Source organism: Carcharhinus amblyrhynchos, chromosome 19, assembly GCF_965287045.1.
Source record: "Carcharhinus amblyrhynchos chromosome 19, sCarAmb.v2.hapA, whole genome shotgun sequence".
NCBI classification, from domain to species: Eukaryota; Metazoa; Chordata; class Chondrichthyes; order Carcharhiniformes; family Carcharhinidae; genus Carcharhinus; species Carcharhinus amblyrhynchos.
The window spans coordinates 34,112,127-34,131,460 of NC_137342.1; the positions used below are offsets into that span (position 1 = coordinate 34,112,127).

General features: G+C 43.6%; 1 protein-coding gene across 1 annotated transcript in view; it reads left to right on the forward strand.

Annotated features, from left to right (window-relative positions):
- shank3a (SH3 and multiple ankyrin repeat domains 3a) overlaps window positions 1-19,334 on the forward strand; it is an 823,427-nt gene that overhangs the window by 339,122 nt on the left and 464,971 nt on the right. Inside the window, exon 10 of the mRNA XM_080207556.1 lies at window positions 10,501-10,822. Within this exon, the coding sequence (XP_080063682.1) occupies window positions 10,501-10,822 (322 nt within the window). The remainder of the gene's footprint in view (window positions 1-10,500; window positions 10,823-19,334) is intronic.

Genomic DNA, 19,334 nt, shown 5'->3' on the forward strand with positions numbered 1-19,334 from the left:
TTTCACTACTTAGGTTACAGTTCAAGTTTGCACAAAAATTCATTTTCACACATTCATGGTCATCAAATCTTCTATGAGACAGAAAAATCAGGCAGTATAATTCCTTGTTATATTTACGAACTCTGTGCAGCTTTATCAATACAGCTGTCAATGGGTTTATCATCAACAATAAACATTTTATTTAGGGTGTCCAATGTTTTACCTGTTAGTAATTTGACTTAAAGTCACTGAAACGACTTTAAAAAAAAAACTGTACTGAACCATTTAATAATATGATTTGCGTAAACTGGTCAGGTTTTTAGCAGATTTAGTTTTTTTTTGGTTTGAGAAATAAGAATAATTTGAAGAAACTTCCCAAACCAACACATTCCCCACAATCTTGTATTTAGGACCAGGGGCGTGGAAAGGCTGCCATTTTGTGGGTGTGGCCTGATTTAGGGGAATTAAATTCAGAACCAGTGTAAAATACAAGTGTAAGTCGTTGTGCATGCAACTCTCCTATGTTTTTAAATCCCAATCCTTGGCCCATTTCAACCCATTTTGGGGGGACAGTGATAGTGCCACTGGACCATTAATTCAGGGGTAATGTTCGGGGAAACCAGGTTTGAATCCCTCCACACCAGATGGCGCAATTTGAATTTAAGAGTCTGAAGCAAAAAGTCCATGCAACTATGGCCATGGAACCATTATCAGTTATAGTAAAATCCCATCTGATTCACTAATGTCCTTTACGGAAAGAAATCTGCCGTCCTTACCTGGTTTGGCCTATATGTGATTCCACACCCACAGCTGATTTTTAATTGCCATCTACTCTGAGGAAAGAACCTACCTCCAACATAAAAAAAATAAAAAAAAGAGTAGTAAGGGTGTGGGATGGCTTGCCTGCAACAGTAGTGGATTCACCGTCATTACGGGCATTTAAATGGTCATTAGATGGATGATATTGAAATAGTGTAGGTTAGATGGGCTTTAGATTGTTGCACCGACCTGTGAAACCATCAAGCCGAAGGGCCTGTACTGCGCTGTAATGTTCTATGTTCTATATCTGAAATGGTGCAGCAAGACACTCTTGTATTATAATCGCCAGAAAGTCTATAAGGAATGAAATTGGGTGGCCCACCCAGCATCGACCTAGGCACAAGAAACAACATTGGCAAACCCAGTCCTGTTGGCCCTGCAAGATCTTCCTTACTAATATCTGGGGACTTCTGGCAAAATTGGGAGAGCTGTATCACAGTGAAGGAACAACTTGACACAGTCATTCTCATGGAATCATAAATTACAGATAATGTCCTGGACATCACCATTCCTATATATGTCCACGACACAGGCAGGACAGACCCAACAGAGGTGATGGCACAGTGGTATACAGTAGGAAGTAAATATGGGCAAAGAAACCTCCTGCTGATGACTATATACTGTCCCCCCTCCCCCTCAGCTAATGAATCAGCCAGTACTCCATAATGTAAAAGCAAAATACTGCGGATGCTGGAATCTGAGTCATAAATAGAAAATGCTGGGAAATCTCAGAGGTCTGACAGCATCTGTGGAGAGAGAATAAAGCCAACATTTTTAGTATAGATGACCCTTCGTCACAGCCAGAGAATTAACTCTGGTTCAATGAAGATTGCAGGCTGGAACAATAAAAATGAGGTGGCAACCTGGTGAGGCTATCAAACAGGACTACACGTGTGCCATTCAGTGTAAACAGCAAGTGATAGACAGAGCAAAGCAATCCCATAACCAGTGGATCAGATCCAAGCTCTGCAGTCCTGCCACATCCAGCCATGAATGGTGGTGGACAATTAAACAGTGCACTGGAGGAGGATTCTCCACAAAAATCCCCATCCTCAATGATGGGGGAGCCAGCACATCAGTACAAAAGATAACAATGAAGCATTTGCAACAACCTTCAGCAAGAAATGCCAAGTGGAGATCCATCTCGGCCTCCTTTGGAGGTCCCCAACATCACAGATGCCTGACTATTGCCACTTCAATTCACTGCATTTGAACTCACCAAATAGATATGGGCCCTGACAGTATTCTGGCAATAGTGCTGAAGACTTGCTCCAGAACTTACTGTATCCCTAGACAAGTTCCAATGCAGCTACAACACTGGCACGTATCTGGCAATGTGGAAAATCGCCCAAGTATGTCCTACGCACAAGAAACCGAACAAATCCAATGTGGTCAATTGCCACTAAATCAATTTGATCTCAGTCATTTGTAAAATGACTGGGAGGGCCATCAACCAAGCTATCAATTACTCCACAATAACCTGCTCAGTTTGGGTTCTACTAGGGTCACTCAGATTTGGTTCAAACATGAACAAAACAGCCGGACTTGAGAGGTGAGGTGAGAGCCCTTTGACATCAATCTCACATTTGACCAAATGTGGCATAGAAGAACCCTAATAAAACTAGAGTCAAAGGGAAACCTCTGTGCTCATTGGAGGCATGTCTAGCACAAAGGAAGATGGATGTGATGGTTGGAGGTCAATCATCTCATTTCTAGGACATCATTGCAAGAGTTTCTCAGTGTATTGCCCTAGAACCACAGAATCCCTACAGTGCAGAAGGAGGCTATTTGGTCCATCTAGTCTGCATCAACCATAATCCCACCAGGCCCTATTCCTGTAATCCCACATATTTACCCTGCTAATCCCCCTGGCACCAGAATCAATTTAGCATGGCCAATCAACATAATCCACTCATCTTTAGACTATGGGAGGAAACCGGAGCACTGGGAGAAAACCCATGCAGACACGGGGAGAACATACAAACTCCGCACAGACAGTGACCCAAGACTGGAATTAAACCCAGGTCCCTGGTGCTGTGAGGCAGTAATGCTAACCATTGTGCCATCATGCCACCTTAGGCCCAGTTAACTTAACTGCTTCATTAGTGACGTTTCTTCCATCACGAGCTCAGAAGTGGGGATGTTCGCTGATGATTGCAGAATGTTCAGTATCATTTGCAATTCCATAGCAGCAGTCCATATCCAAATGAAGCAAGAGCTGACAATATCCAGGCTTGTAACATTCGTGTAACACAGTTGCCAGGCAATGACCATCTCCAATAAGAAAGAGTCTAACCATCACCTTTTGACATTCGCTAGCTCACCATTGCTGAATCCTTCTCTATCAACATCCTGGGGTTACCATTGACACAGGACATGACGGACAGAGTACCCTTCATTGTCCAGTACTTCCCCGAAGAGGAGAAGCTATGACATCTTCTCCGGAGCCTTCAACATATCAACGATGAAAACGGACACCTCACCAAGGCCATCCCCACATCCCCACTACTTACCTTCAATCAACAGCCCAACCTCAAACAGACCATTGTACACAACATTGTACCCAGACTTCAGGAGAACAGTGACCACGATACCATACAGCTCTGCCAAAGCAATCTCTGCAAGATGTGTCAGATCATCAACACGGATGTCATCATCTCATGTGAGAACATCATACACCAGGTACATGGTACATACTCTTGTCACTCACCCAGCACTGCAGGAAAGGATGTCCCGAGGCATGGTACATTGGCGAGATCATAAGAACATAAGAACATAAGAAATAGGAGCAGGAGTAGGCCAACTAGCCCTTTGAGCCTGCCCCGCCATTCAATAAGATCATGGCTGATCTGTCGTGGCTCAGTTCCACATTCCCGCCCTCTCCCCATAACCCTTAATCCCCTCTCTTATCAAAAACCCATCAACCCGCGTCTTAAAAATATTTAGCGAGGTAGCCTCCACCACTTCAACGGGCAGAGAACTCCAGAGATTCACCACCCTTTGAGTGAAGAAGTTCCTCCTCAACTCCGTTCTAAACCGCCCCCCCTTTATCTTGAGGCTGTGCCCCCTAGTCCTACTATCCTTTCTGAGCGGGAAGAGTCTCTCCACCTCTATCCTATCCATCCCATTCATCATCATATACGTCTCAATGAGATCTCCCCTCATTCTTCTAAACTCTAACGAGTACAAGCCTAATTTATTCAGCCTCTCCTCATAGCTCAACCCCCTCAACTCCGGCATCATCCTAGTAAACCTCCTCTGCACTCCCTCCAAGGCCAAAATATCCTTGCGTAAGTACGGCGCCCAAAACTGCACACAGTACTCCAGCTGCGGCCTCACCAATGCCCTATACAGCCGCAGCAAGACCTCCCTACTTTTATATTCAATCCCCCTCGCGATGAAGGCCAGCATCCCATTCGCCTTCCTGACCACCTGCTGCACCTGCAAGCTGGGTTTTTGCGACTCATGCACAAGGACCCCGAGGTCCCTCTGCACCGTCACCTGCTGCAGTTTTTCTCCACGTAAGTAATAATCCTTCCTACCATTATTCCATCATGCCTACCATCATGCAGACGCTATGACAGTGGATGAATGGACACCGCTCGACAATCACCAGGCAAGTGTGTTTCCTTCTTGTTGGAGAACACTTCAGAAGTCAAGGGCGTTCAGCCTCTGATCTTCAGGTAAGCATCCTCCAAGTGGCCTTCAAGACACACAACGCAGAATTGCTGAGCAGAAACTGATAACCAAGTTCCGCATACATGAGGACAGCCTCAACCAGGATCTTGGGGTTCATGACACAACATCTGTAACCCCCACAACTTGCCTGGGCTTGGAAGATCTCACTAACTGTCCTAGCTTGAGACAATTCACATCTCTTTAACTTGTGCTTAACCCTCTCTCCACTTGCATTGATTACCTGTTAAGACTTACATTCCAACCATTATCTTGTACTGAGTTTGTGTTTATGTATGCCTGGTTTGTGAACCAAATCCTGCACTCACTTGATAAAGGAGCAGCAGTCTGAAAGCTCATACCACCAAATAAACCTGTTGAAATTTAACCTGGTGTTGTGAAACTTCTTACTGTTCCTCTAACAAGGATTTCCATCAATTTTGCAGCAGCAAAAGAAAGTCAAAATCACCTCAGCTTAAAGGCCCATCCTGTTATTTATGATAGCACTATGGGAGGGAAGGGAGTTGGGATGTTTTCTATCCCACATATGATTTTAAGAGAGGGTGTTATCTTGTATGTACGAAGTTGACAATGGCTGGTGAGTATCAAATCAGCCTGTGGTACAGATTGACATCAAGATCTGCCACTCTGCATTCTGCTGGCACATGCAAGGCTTGACTGCACTGTTGCCTTTCCTAAGATAGTAATCATAGAAACATAGAAAATAGGAGGAGGAGTAGGCCATTGAGCCTGCTCCACCATTCATTATGATCATGGCGATCAAACTCAAATAGCTTCCCCCAATATCCTTTGATCACCTTTGCCTCAAGTGCTGTATCTAACTGCCTCTTGAAAACACTCAATGTTTTGGCCTCAACTATTTTCTATGTAAGGCTGACCACTCTCGGATGAAGAAACTTCTTCTTATTTCTGTTCTAAGCATCTACCATATAGGTATGGTTGGTGCAGATTATACTGGAGATTGTCAGGGGTGGGCTCCACACCATTTTTATTGCCTTTGGACTCCCGTATTGCCAAAGCGAACAATATTACATAGCTGAATTTTGTAGCCCATACTACCCTTGTATGATACACTGTAAACAATTCTTGGTTATGTTCTGTTTCCCCCCGTATATCATACCCACTGGAAATGGCAACCTCATAAGAGGTTAGAAGAGACTGGCCCTAGGAGTCCTGAGTATTCATTGTGGAGCCCATGAAGTGTTAAGGAATCAAGTCAGATATGGGCAAGGAAATCTCCTGCTGATTGCAGCATACTGCCATCTCTCAGCTGATGAAACAGTCCTTCTCTATGTTGAACACAGTGTGGATGAAACATGTAGGCAAGCAATGACATGGAAAGTACTCTGTGTGTGGATCTTCAATGTCCAGAGTGGCCCAATATAATAACTGACTGAGCTGGAAGAATCCTGAAGACTATTAGCTGCCAAACTGAGTTTGGTGAAGAATCAACAACAGGGAAATGTTGTTATCACCTAATATGTGATAAATCAGAAAATGCTGGGTAAACTCAGTAGGTCTGGCAACGTCTGTGGAGAGAAAAATTGAGTTAATGTTTCAAGCTTTGTCTGCAGAGCACACAAGCAACAATACTTTTTAACTGTATACCAATACAAATGGCAATAATAAATTAAATGAGATCAAAAAGTGATCACACATCAAAAAATCATGTAAGAGCTATGAAGTTCTGTCATTTCTAATTATGAATAATGGTGTACAATTAAACAGCCAACGGGAGGAAGATGCTCCACAAATATCATTGATGTTAAAACCTGACATGCAAATTCAAAAGTCAATTCACCTTTGGAACCGTCTTCAACCAAAAATGCTGAGTGGAATATCCATCTCGGTCTCTTCCTGAGGGCCCCACTATAACAGTCCAGCCAATTTGATTCACTTAAAGACATATCAAGAAATGGCTGGGCACTCTAGATACAGTCAAGGGTATGCAGTCCAACAGTAGTACTAAAGCCTTGTGTTCCTGAACTTGCCATGCCTCCAACCAAAGTGTTGCATTATGGTAGATAGCTAGTAAAGTGGAAAATTTGCCTAGGTATGCTGTGGACAAAAAAAAACAAGAAAAAAATCCAATCTGACCAATTGATGTCCTATTAGTTTACTCTCAATCACTGGCAAAGTGGTGGGAAGTGTCATTGACAGTGCTATCAAGCAGGACTTATTCACCAATAACCTGTCCACTGCGACTCAGTTTGGATTTTGCCAGATCTACTCAACATTAAACTCATTACTGCTTTGGTCCAAACATGGACAGAAGAAAGGTGAGATTAGAATGACTGTCCTTGGCATCAAGGTTGCACTTGACTGAGTGGTACAGAAAGCCCTGGTAAAACTGAAGGTCAATGGAAATCGGGTAAACTCTTGACTAGCTGGAAGCATACTTAATACAAAGGAAAACGGTTGATGGAGGTTAATCGCCTTCAGGATATCACTGCACAAAATTCCTCAGGGCTGTGTCCGGGCCCAATCATCAGTGATCTTCCATTATAAGTTTGGAATTGGAAATGTTTACTGATGATTACATTGACATTCAAAATAATTTGAAACTCCTTAGGTTGCAGTCCATGCCTGTGTGCAGTAAAATCTAAACAACATTCAGGCTTGGACTCTAAATGCTAGGAAATGACCATCTCTAACAAAAGAGAATCTATTTCCCTCCATTCTCATATAGTGAATGTCCAACCATCACATTCCTGGGTGTCACTGTCGACCACAAACTGAATTGGACTAGCCACATACATATAATAGCTACAACAATCAGTCAAAGGCTGGATAATATTATAGTATCATAGAATCATAGAGTCCCTACAGTACAGAAGGATGTCCCCATTTGGCCTATTGAATCTACACAAACTCTCCAACAGAGCATCTTACCCTGGTCCATCCCCCACCCTATCCCTGTAATCCCACACAATTACCCCACTAATCCCCCTAAACTACACATCTTGTGACACTAAGAGACAATTTAGCATGGCCAGTCCACCTAACCTGCACATCTTTAGATTGTGTGAGGAAAACACCCACACAGACACGGGGAAAATATGCAAACTCCACGCAGTCACTCAAGGCTGGAATTGAAACCGGGTCCCTGTTGCTGTGAGGCAGCAGTGCTAACCACTATGTCATCATGCAAATAACTCACCTCTGACTCTCCAAAGCCTTTTTACCATCTCCAATTCACTGGATCAACACAGTTCCAACACTCAGGGATCTCCAACAGAATCCAGAACATTGTATCCGCTTGATTGGCACCTGCACCATCAGCATAAGAGAACATTGTGCTTTCCATGCGTATCGTTGGCTAGCACTGCACTGACTCACCAAGCTGGCACTTCTCAAACTCACAACCTCTACCACCTGGAAGGAAAAAGACAGTTGACACATGGGAACTCCACCACCTCTAGGTTTTCTCTCCTATCACCCATCATCTTGACTTGGAACTACATCACTGTCTTTTTCTCATTGATGGATCAAAATCCTGGAACTTCAAAGTTAACAGCAATGTAGGAATATCTTCACCACATGGACTGCAGTGACTACCTTCTCAAAGGCAATTAGAATGGGCAACAAGTGCTAGTATTGACAGCAACACCCAAACTCCCATGAATGAGTGAATAATTAAAAAATAAAGAATTGCAGAGATGTACTACCCTTGTGTGATAGATTGTAATTATAGGGATGCAATACAAGTAGTATGGGTGGAATTCTCCCAAAAAAATTCTAAGTGTCAAATTCGCAGGAAAACTGGAGTAATTTACAGTGGGAGTTCAGACTAGAATCTCCCAGAACTTCTCCACACGGCTTGATCTTGGCCCCGCCATCCTGGAGTGACCTGATCACCTGCCCCGATCGCTGGCCTCCCTCCTGCCCCACAGGATCCCCACTTCACTGATCACCCCTCAGTCCTGCCCCATTAGGCCCCACCCCATTAGGCCCTACCCACATTAGGTCTGAACTCTTGGCACTGCGCTATACCCTGTGGGCCATGGGCATGGACCCCTTTGGGCAGTGCTGGGGGCACAGGCTAGCATTGCCAGGGCGCTCATGCCTAGGGGATACTACCCCGCCCCCCCCCCACAACCCCACAATGCCAAACTCTCTGGGGGCCCCGATTGCCCCCCTCCATTTCAGCTGGGTCAAAGAACAAGGAAAATTATAGCACTGGAACAGCCCTTTGGCCCTCCAAGCCTGCATCGACCATGCTGCCCGACTTAACTAAAACCTCCTACCCTTCCAAGGACCATATCCCTCTGTTGATGTATTTGTCAAGACATCCCTTAGAAGTCACTACCATATCCACTCCCACTACCTCCTCTGGCAAAGAGTTCCAGGCGCCTGCCATCCTCTGTGTAAAAAATCTGCCTCGTACATCTCCTTTAAACCTTGCCCCTTGCACCTTAAACCTGTTGTCCCTAGTAATTGACTCTTCCACCTGGAAATAATCTCCTGACTCTGTCCAAGCCTCTCATAATCTTGTAGACTTCTATCAGGTCTCCCCTCAACGTCCGTCGTTCCAGTGAGAACATTGGGACATTGGATCGTCCCAGTGGTTCCCTGAAAGTGGAGACCCACTGTAAACCCCATTAGCGTGAATAAATACTCAGGCAGGGTAGAAGAGGCTAATGGGCCTGGAGAATTCAGGCCTGGGCCCACTAATTTCATTTAAATTACATTTAAATAAAGATTATAAATAACTTGCCTGTCTTCCTGCCAGTTTCCAGCACAGATCTGACCGCTAGAAATCTGGCGCTGGGAGATGAGCTTGTGACGGGAATTGCGCACGTATCCGGCTACACGATTCTCCCACCCCACTGCATTAGAAAATTAGCGCAGTGGGGTGGGAGCATCACTCCCTATGTGTGGGGAAGGAAACTAAGTTAATGTTTTAAATTGATGAACTTCCAGAAAAATAACCAGTACATTTCACAGGAGCTTACTAAACAAAACTTGAACAAAACTTAAATATTAGGACAGAAAGATAGGTTTTAAAGCATATCAGGGAGGAGAAAGGAGCAGAGAGGTGGGGAAGAAAATTCCAGACCTTGGGGTCACCAGTGATGGAATGATAAACATTAAATATGTGCAAGTGCTGAATGAGAGGAAAGCAGAGATTTCAGAGGATTGTTGGCCTAGAGAAACGTGCACCGATAGGGAGGGGCATGCTAATGGAGGAACCTGAAAGCAAGAATGAAAACCCAGCTGGCTTTTCTCTCCAGATAATCCAATTCAAGCAGTATGGATGGAATAGTCCCAAAAAAAGTGTCGAATTGGTGGGAAAACTGGAGTAATCCAGCACTTTGAGGAAAAATCCTGAAAGCATAGTCCACACTGTCAAGCTGATGGGGCAGGAAAAAAATCCAGCAATTAGGAATTCCTAGGGTGCCCTAATCTCAGGAAACACTGGAAACCCCCCTCATGCACAAAGAGATTCTCCCAAGAACATAGCCCCCCATGAACTGTTGAGAAACATTAAAATGCTGTAGAGCTTTTCTTTATTCCATGGATTCTAATTTTCTAATGCTGTTAAGTGCACTGCAACTTTAACATCATACAGTTTGCAGCAGTAGTTGGTTTTGCATGAACATACCAAGATTATAAATTGGAAAGGGATGAGGATTCATTTTGGTCGGGTATGAATGAAATGAATGCCATATACAGAGAAGGACTGGGAAAAGAGATGGAGCCAAGATTACTGAAGTACTGCCTGAGTAGGACTGAGCCACATGCTCCAGGAGGGTTTCTCACTGCAAGCGGTACATATGTAGGTATGAGTGAGGATCAGTTCAGGCTTATGTGATCCCCATCTTGCCAAAAAAAAACTTGTGTTGCTTACTGTTGTAGGCTCAAAAACAAAAAAAATCAACTATTAGGCAAAGGAATTGTGCCTCAGGTTTGGTGTTTGCTGGCAGGGAGTAAGGATGGTGGTTAGGGGGAGCCACGTTTGCATGTTTTGGAGAGAGTGAACACTAATATGCTTACAAATTTCAGTGCCTTTCAGAGAGACCCCAAGCTACACCAACAGGCGACGAACTGGAGGAAGTGCCCTCTCATCCCCACGCACACTGCTACGATCCACCAGTGACAACAATATCAACAACCTCCCAAGTCGCACCTCCCACTCACCCGTCCCATCCCTCAGGAGCCTGCCACCACAGTTACTGGCGCATATGCAGGAGGGCACTGAGGGAGGCCAGCAGAGCACGGCAAGCTCACGGAGTTCGCACAGCCGATCACCCTCGTTACAGTGTGTCCAGGAGGAGAGTGATGCTAACACCCCTATTCTCAGGAGGCAAACTAAAGCCAGGCTCAGGTAAGATGGCTCAGCTGCTTTTGCCCTTAGAAGGATGCAATGTTGGGAAGAAGAATTAAACTCAATTTTCTGCCCAGTTGACGTAACTATCCACATTCCTTTGCAACTTTTCAACAACTTTAAATGGAAAAGGTAGACATTTTCGCTTAAATTTCTGTATCTGAAATTTTTTTAAGCCTTGATTAAGACCTTTAGCAGTCAGTTCTCTTGCCCAACAAATCATTTATGATTCTTTCTCAATAATAATGAACAAAAAGCTGTTCAACCAAGTGCTGAGTGTGTTCGTCTCATTCCTTCATCAGTTCCCTTCCTGTGCTGTCCATGTGCTAAGGCATTCTCTTCCTGATATGCCTCCAGAGTGGGCCAAGGCTCAAGCTGTTTGTCCTAGGGGCCACCAGCTGTCTGGTTAATTTTCTGACAGCCTAGGGAGGGCATGCACTGGAGGGAGCAAAGGGAACTTGGCACACTTATGATAGCAGCTTGCACCTGTGAGGTAGCTCTACAGTCAGAGGAAGGGCTGAGACAGATTGTACAAGAAGATTAACTGCTTGAGGCCCCCAGCACTTGTGCTTGTAGTGGCATGGAATTTACAGTTTTCTGTACGGCTCATGGCCCTGAGAGGTAAGAGAATGAGAAATTGAAAGGATACCAATGCGTTCTCCCCCTCCTCCAATTCCTGTTCCGTGTTAAACCACTCTTTGTTGTTGTTGTGAGATTCAGTGCAGTTACTCCTGTAGCACTTCACGTAAGAGGCTATTCAGCCGTAAAGAACCTCATGGATGACCCAAATCCTGTTCTCATTCCATGCTTACCCTCAGTTTCCAGCAGGGACACTGGACAGCAAACGTCAGCAGAAGGTTTGACCAATTCCAGCATCAGTGCTGCCAGGTCTGTTAATAGAATTGACAAAGACAATTTTAAAAAGAAATCAAATTGCTAACCTTGTGGCCATGAATCTGCTGTTCAATCTGGCAACTAGAGGCAATTTATTCTTACCTGCAAACTTGTAGAATTTATTAGACTACATCACTGACTGTCTTTTCTCTGCTTTATTCTCCCTTTCTTATGCCCTGTCTCTTCCTTTTCTCTTTTTTCCTCTCTGCTATAGTTATCATTAGTGCTGGGACAGGCATTCATGTTATATAGTCAGTGTTCGTAGAGTCATTGAATCCCTACAGTACAGAAGGAGGCCATTTGACCCATTGAGTCTGTACCAACCACAATCCCACCCAGGTCCTATTCCTGTAACCCAACACATTTACCTGTTAATCCCCTGACACTAAGGTCAATTTAGCATGGCCAATCACCTAACCCTCACATCTTTAGACTTGTGACAGGTGCTCATGGAACAGCCAAGTGCCAAATTGGGCTAGGTAGCCTGGATCTCTGTGACCCTGTCCAAGTTGTGTTATAAGATTTCATGCTTTCTAGCCTTCACCCTTATCTACCCCTATGGTGCTTTATGCCCCTGTGCCAACTTATGCTCCCCCATCTGTTAATATTGCAAATGCTGTGACAATTGAGTGCATGCTCCAGTTGCGCTTAAAAGCAGCTGATACTAATTGGAAAAAGTATAGAGTACATAGATAGGAACCAGTTTCCATCTATTTGGGAGAGAAACTGTAAAGAAGAGAAAGGTAATCTGCACTTAGGTCTACTTACATGTTGAAGACAGACTGACTCCAGCTTCATCCTTTACCATATACCTGCTCAACAGATGAACACCACCCACTCCTTTTGAACCTTTATATCTACATGCCAACTTACCCTGCAACCATCCTGGGCAAACCTCAGGAGCCATATGGAGATGAAATTTAAAAGATCCAAAAATCTCTTATAGTTTTCACTATACATATAGATTTCACTGTACTGATTTGATAGTTAAAAAAAAGTTCCAATCACGAAAGCCCATTTAGAGCAATTAAAAAAACCTCCAGTGGTCAAAACAAATAAAAACAAACAAACTTCTATTACCAGCCCACATCAAAGATAGCTAACCTTTTAATAGGCTGTTTAAATTGTCGATCAGACTGAACTCAGAACCCTAACAGGCTGTTTAAATTGTCAATCAGACTGAACTCAGAATCCATCTCCTGAGATAGTTGTAGCTTTTGGAAATCAGCTAAGCATTCATTAAGACCCATAAGGAGAATATCAACACACAGCTGTTGAACCGTGAGGACAGTGTTTTTTTTAACTCTCACTAACACCTGCAGCCTATTTTGTTATTTTTATATACATAGTTGGGACATAGTCAGTATTGCGACAGTCAGTCCTGTTACATATACAGTCAATGCTGAGGCCTGTTCTACACATCAGTGCTGTTATAGTTGGTCCTGTTATATACACATCTACCCGCCTTCTCCAAGTATACCTCAACCCCATTTACACACCTTATCAACTTATTGCTCAACCATACCTACCAACCATTTCACTGTATTCCTCAACTCCACCTTTTCACTATATACTTCAACTCCCATCTACCACCAAATTCAAGAAGATGCTTGCAAATTGACAACTGGCAAAATAAGTGTGTAAGTGGAAAATGAATTCCAGTGTGAATCAATATAAGGTAGTGGAGGAGAAAAATGGAAGCCATATACCTCTTGGAAAATAAGAGTCCAAATGGGAAAGAAGAGCAAAGGGACCTGGGGATACAGATTCACAAATCATTAAAAGCAATATTGCAGATTAACAAAGCCATAAGAAGTGTAAATAATTCACTCGGGCACTTTTCTAGAAGGACAGAATTTCAAAGAGAGAGGTTGTTGTTAACCTTGTGTAGCATTTTGATTTAGACTACACAGAATCCCTGAAGATGACACTTCATCTATAAATGGAAGAATGAGGATTTGGCTCCCTCTAAAAATGAAACCCATGAAGGTGAGATTCCCTCAATAAATGGGGGTCCTTGACATTGAGACGCCCCCACCAAATAAATAGAGTAAAAGCAGAACGTTCTGGAAAAATTCCACAGGTCTGGCAGTATCAATGGAGAAAGAGACAAGCTCTCTTTGAACTCTTCGGAAATCAGTTTTTCCAGCACTTTCTATTTTTATTTCAGATCTCTGTCATTCACAACATTTTGCTTTTACTTTTCTAGTAAATAGAATCCCTGATTATGAAGTTGTCTCTATAAATAGGGTGACTGATATTGAGGCTCCTTAAATGAACAGGGTCCCTGATGATGAAGTTCTTTTTAAAAAGGAGTCCCGTTAATGATACTCTGTGTTTGATGCTGAGCTTGTATAGGTTTGTGTAGGAGGTCTCCTCACCCCCACACAAGGACCTTGGGGCTCTCGAGAAAATCCTTTCAATCTTATTGCTATTCTCCTGTGTTCTGGGCATCAAAACTCAATTATCCAATCACACAATCATCAGCCAAATGGATGCTATTTATAGTTCACTGCATCGATCAGCCAGCACTGATTTACAGTTGCTATACTCGTTGATGGTACCTTCCTGTGGAGGTAGAAATCACTGCACTTTCCTCTCCCAGCTCCACTAACTTAAGGCTAGTTGCTGTAAATTAGGAGTACTCCTGAAATAAGTAAGCAGGAGTTAGATCAAACCATTAAGGGCATCAAGTGAGGTTCTCTTTTTTTCCCCATGCCAATTTTTTCCCTCAACTCTTGTTAAATTGCTAACTGCTTCCTGAGTTGCTTGATCTGTGCGACAAGTGATTATTCCTCCTCTGACTCTGAGGAACTGGAGAAGGCTATTCAGCCCCTTGAGCCTGCTCCTGCAGTCAATTAGCTCACTCTTGATTTGTACCTCAATTCCACTTACCTGCTTCATCTATCAATCTACAAAAAATTCAATTGACCCCCACTCAGCAACAAGACCCTTTCAAGGCAGAAAATTTCAGATTTCTAAACCCCTTACATGAAAGAAAGGTTTGAGGAATTAATTAGTGATATTAATCAAATTTGACTGAAAAATAAAGGATTTTCTGAGTTCCAGTATTATACTATTCAGTTTTACACACTTCAGCGAATAATAATTAAAGCTGGGCCCCGAGGTAATTTTTTTCCTTTGCATCCATATTGATTGTAAAGTATGTTATGGAAAACGAATTCCAACAAGTTGTCCCTGTGATCGTTTACATTACTCCAGCATTCAAATGAATTGGGGGAAAATAAGTGTCAGTGTCGTTTCATTGAGCTAAACAGCCTTTTCATGCATAATGCTTTCCAATTACCAGATCTTCCTTGAAGCCTGGCATATCTCGAGCCAGGTCTCTTTGGCAGACAACCAGAGATTCAGAGGCAGTATTCCCCACCATGGCTATTGAGAGGGTTCTTGGACGCCAGTAAAGAGGGAGACTCCAGAAACAGCCCAGAGTCCCAATAAACACAACAACGATGCATAGAAAGGCAAATACTGGTTGTAAAGAAACTCTGTAGATGCAGTTAGCCAGAACCAAGTGCAGAATGTATAGCAAGAGCAGCACAAAAAACAAAAACCTACAGCTGCAGCCATGGAATTGCCGAATGGCAGATCTTTATTTAATGTTTCTGAGACGTTTTGGTGATGTTAATAAAAATCACAACATGTTCTCAGATTACTGCAGTTGCTAGCAAAGAGATGATACCCCGTTATTCTGTTGAAAGATGTCAGAAGCTAGCTCAGAGGTTCCCTGAAATAAAAGTCGGAAGTGGCCTATCCTGTCTGATGCTATCTTCATGTCAGACATTGAATGTCTGATTCAATTCACCTGTCCTTCACTTCCAATGAATGGACAGAGAGGTAAGAGAACTAACTGCTATCATTGTTAAGCAACTCAAGTATTTGGCTAGTTCATTATCAAACAGGACATCTGTTAATCTCATTAATGTATATTATCTGGGTCACCTTTTGGAAGTTGAACCAGAAGCAATATTTAACTCCTGAGGAAGATTAGGATCAAGCTCTTGGTTGGGCCCAGGATGGGGTATGGTGCCTTGTCTTTTCAGCTTGGGTTGTGTTTGCCTCCCTATGGGGACCTTGAATTGGATTCAATTGGATTTTGACTTTGGTTTTTGGAGCAGGTGGAGCATGGATTTGGGTTTGCCCAGTCGATTCTGAACAAAAAGACAACACCAACCCATTTTCAAGATGGCTGTTTTTCACAGCTGTCAGGAGGGGCCAGACTGGAGAACAGTGGGATACAGAAGGGACACATTCGAGGGTTGGGATGGGGGTGGTAGAGAGCGGGATATACAAAGGCCACACTGTGAAGACAGTTGGATATAGAAGGGACACACTAGGGAAAGAGTGGGATATAGAAGGGACACTCTGGTGGGCGTGGTGGGGAGTAGACAGTGGGATATATAAGGGCCACACTGGGGAGGGAGTGAGATACAGAAGGATTACCCTGGGGGAGAGTGGGATATAGAAGGGACATACTGGGAGGAGAGTGGAATACAGAAGACTACACTAGGGGGAAGAGTAGGCTTTTGAGAGACCACACTCAGGAGAGAGAGTGGGATACAGAAGGCCACACTAGGCGGAGAATGAGTCACAAAAGGGCCACACTTGGAGAGAGTGGGATACAGAAGGCCACACTGGGGGGAAGAATGGGATATAGAGGGGCTGCACTGGGGGGAGATTGAGATACAGAAGGGTCACACTGGGGGCGAGTGGGATATAGAGGGATACGTAGGGGGAATGTGGGTATTATTTCTCATGAAATTCCTCAGCCTTGATTTTTCACCATATCCTTCAACCACAGCTTGCCTTCCCCTTTTCATCTTACCTCTCCATCACACCCATCATCTTTTCACCAGATCACTCAACCTAAGCTGCCCATTAAACCTATGAACCCCAACTACCCTCGTATGCATCAAACCTACCATATAATATTCCTGAAGTTCCTTTATCTATATCTGCGTTTCTGAATGGAGGGCTGTGACAAGTGGTATTCCTCAGGGATCAGTGCTGGGACCTTTGCTGTTTGTAATATATATAAATGATTTGGAGGAAAATGTAACTGGATTGATTAGTAAGTTTGTGGACGACACAAATGTTGGTGGATTTGTAGAGAGCGGTGAGGACCATCAGAGGATACAGCAGGATATAGATCAGTTGGAGACGGGTGGAGAGATGGCAGATGGAGTTTAATCTGGACAAATGTGAGGTAGTGCATTTTGGAAGGTCTATACAGATAGGAAATATACAGTAAATGGCAGAATCCTTATGAGTATTGATAGGCAAAGGAATCTGAGTTGTACAGGTACACAGGTCACTGAAAGTGGCAATGCATGTGGAGGAGGTAGTCAAGAAGGCATATGGCATGCTTGCCTTCATCAACCGGGGTAATGAGTTTAAAAATTGGCAAGTCATGTTGACGCTTTATAGAACATTAATGAGGCTGCACTTGGAATATAGTGTTCAATTCTAGTCGCCACACTACCAGAAGAACGTGGATGCTTTGGAGGGGGTACAGAAGAGATTTGCCAGGATGTTGCCTGGTATGGAGGGCATTAGCTGTGAGGAGAGGTTGGAGAAACTTGGTTTGTTCTCACTGGAGTGACAGACGTTGAGGGGAGACTGATAGAAGTCTACAAGATTATGAGAAGCATGGACAGAGTGGATAGTCAGAAACATTTTCCCAAGGTGGAAGAGTCAGGGGGCATAGGTTTAAGGTGTGAGGGGCAAGTTTTAAAAGAGATGTACAAAGCAGATTTTTTACACAGAGAGTGGTGGGTGCCTGGAACTTGTTGCCAGAGGAGGGAGTGGAAGTGGATATGGTTGTGACTTTTAAGAGGTGACTTGACAAGCACACGAATGAGATGGGAATAGAGGGATATGGTCCCCGGAAGCATAGGGGGTTTTAGTTAAGTCGGGCAGCGTGGTCAGTGCAGAGTTGGAGAGCCGAAGGGCCTGTTCCTGTGCTGTAATTTTCTTTGTTCTTTGTTCTTTGTACATGGACTAATTTAATTGTCACTGGACCCAATGACACTGCTCATTTTAATGGTCTGTTTTAGCTGGTAATTTATTCCCTGACTCAAGTTGCCTTAAGGGTCTTAGATTCCTTTGCGTTCTTTACCTAATAATTATTCTGTCACACCAGGTGAATATATTGCTTGGTTCAACTTTGATAGTTCCCTTCAGAATCTTGAAGTGGTGGTCAACAGATTTGTCAAGCTTGCAATTTATTTCAATATTCAGCTCATTGAATGTAAGTAAGTAAAAGCAGTAGGACCATGGATTGATACTACATAAGGTTCCACTGATTCCTACCCCTCAATGTCACAATGCACTCCTCAAAATAGAGTATGGTGTAATGTCAGACTGTGGGGAAACGTTGAGTCAAGTCCTGCAGGGACCAATGATTAGATCCCTGTTGCTTCTAATCTACATGAAATAACCTAAATCCTGAAATTAACTGTAAACTTGACAGATTTGCTGACAGCACAAAAGCTGAGAGAGAAGAGGCAGCACAATGTGGAGATGGTAAATTAATTGTAACACTGGAGAATGTAAAATAACTGGCCCAGATCTTCTGGCCTCCACATTGTCAGAGACTGCAAATACATAATATCCAGGTTGCATTTCAGGACGCTCAGTGGTCCTGAGTCCTTGGGATGAGCAATTCCATAACTTCCCAGGATCCTCTGAAAAAGATATTTGTGAGTCAGAAACTTCTGATGATTCTAACTTACCTGGATAAAAAATGACATCCTACCCACTTGCCACCGTATCCCGTTACCTCACCTATTTATTCACCCATTCACTAACACACTGAAAAGCTGTTTAAATATCCCAAAGCTTTTCAGTATGTTAGTGAACACTTACCAGAATATGACAACTAGTACAGTGTAAAGGGGGTGTAGCTGTTCTTCCCCTGATGATTCAGCATTTTTGAAGAAGCTGAGACCAAAAGACCAATTCCCAGTCAGATCTCGATAGTGATGCAGAAAAGTAGGAGAAGATTCGGGCCAACGTTCTTGGTTTGTTCTTGGATCTGAAGCACTTGTGAATAGAGCAAAATAGTCAACAGTAGATACGCTAGGAAGAATGTTATGATACCCACAGATGTTGGACTGGAAGTTGCACTGGTAAAGAACTCTGAACTTTTGCAGCCAGGTCAGCAGTCTGATAGTTCCCATCTCGGGTCTTTTTGCCAGAAGTGGGTGCACAATGAAAGCAGTGACCTGCCTGGCAGCAGCAGGTAGCCAATTTGTGGCAATTAACTGGCCATTTACAGGTCAGGTTAGAGACGTTGCTGGAATCTCATTGACGGCAGACAAGCCCCATGTGAGGCCTGTCTGGCCCCTGGAGGTGGCCTCCCACTTGCAGGCGCAGGAGCCAGAGAGGCTTCCTTTATTTGGAGCCACTTTTTCCTTCTCCACAATGATGGCCCAACAACTTTGGCCACAGATAATTTTAATAACTTCACACACCTTCCAAAGATGTGTCCACCTTGGATGCCCTCACAATTTCTTGCCTGTCATAGCAGTGCTGACCTCTCTTGGTATTCTGGCAACAGGACATTACTGAAGGCCCTTCAATTGGGCTAAGTAGGCAC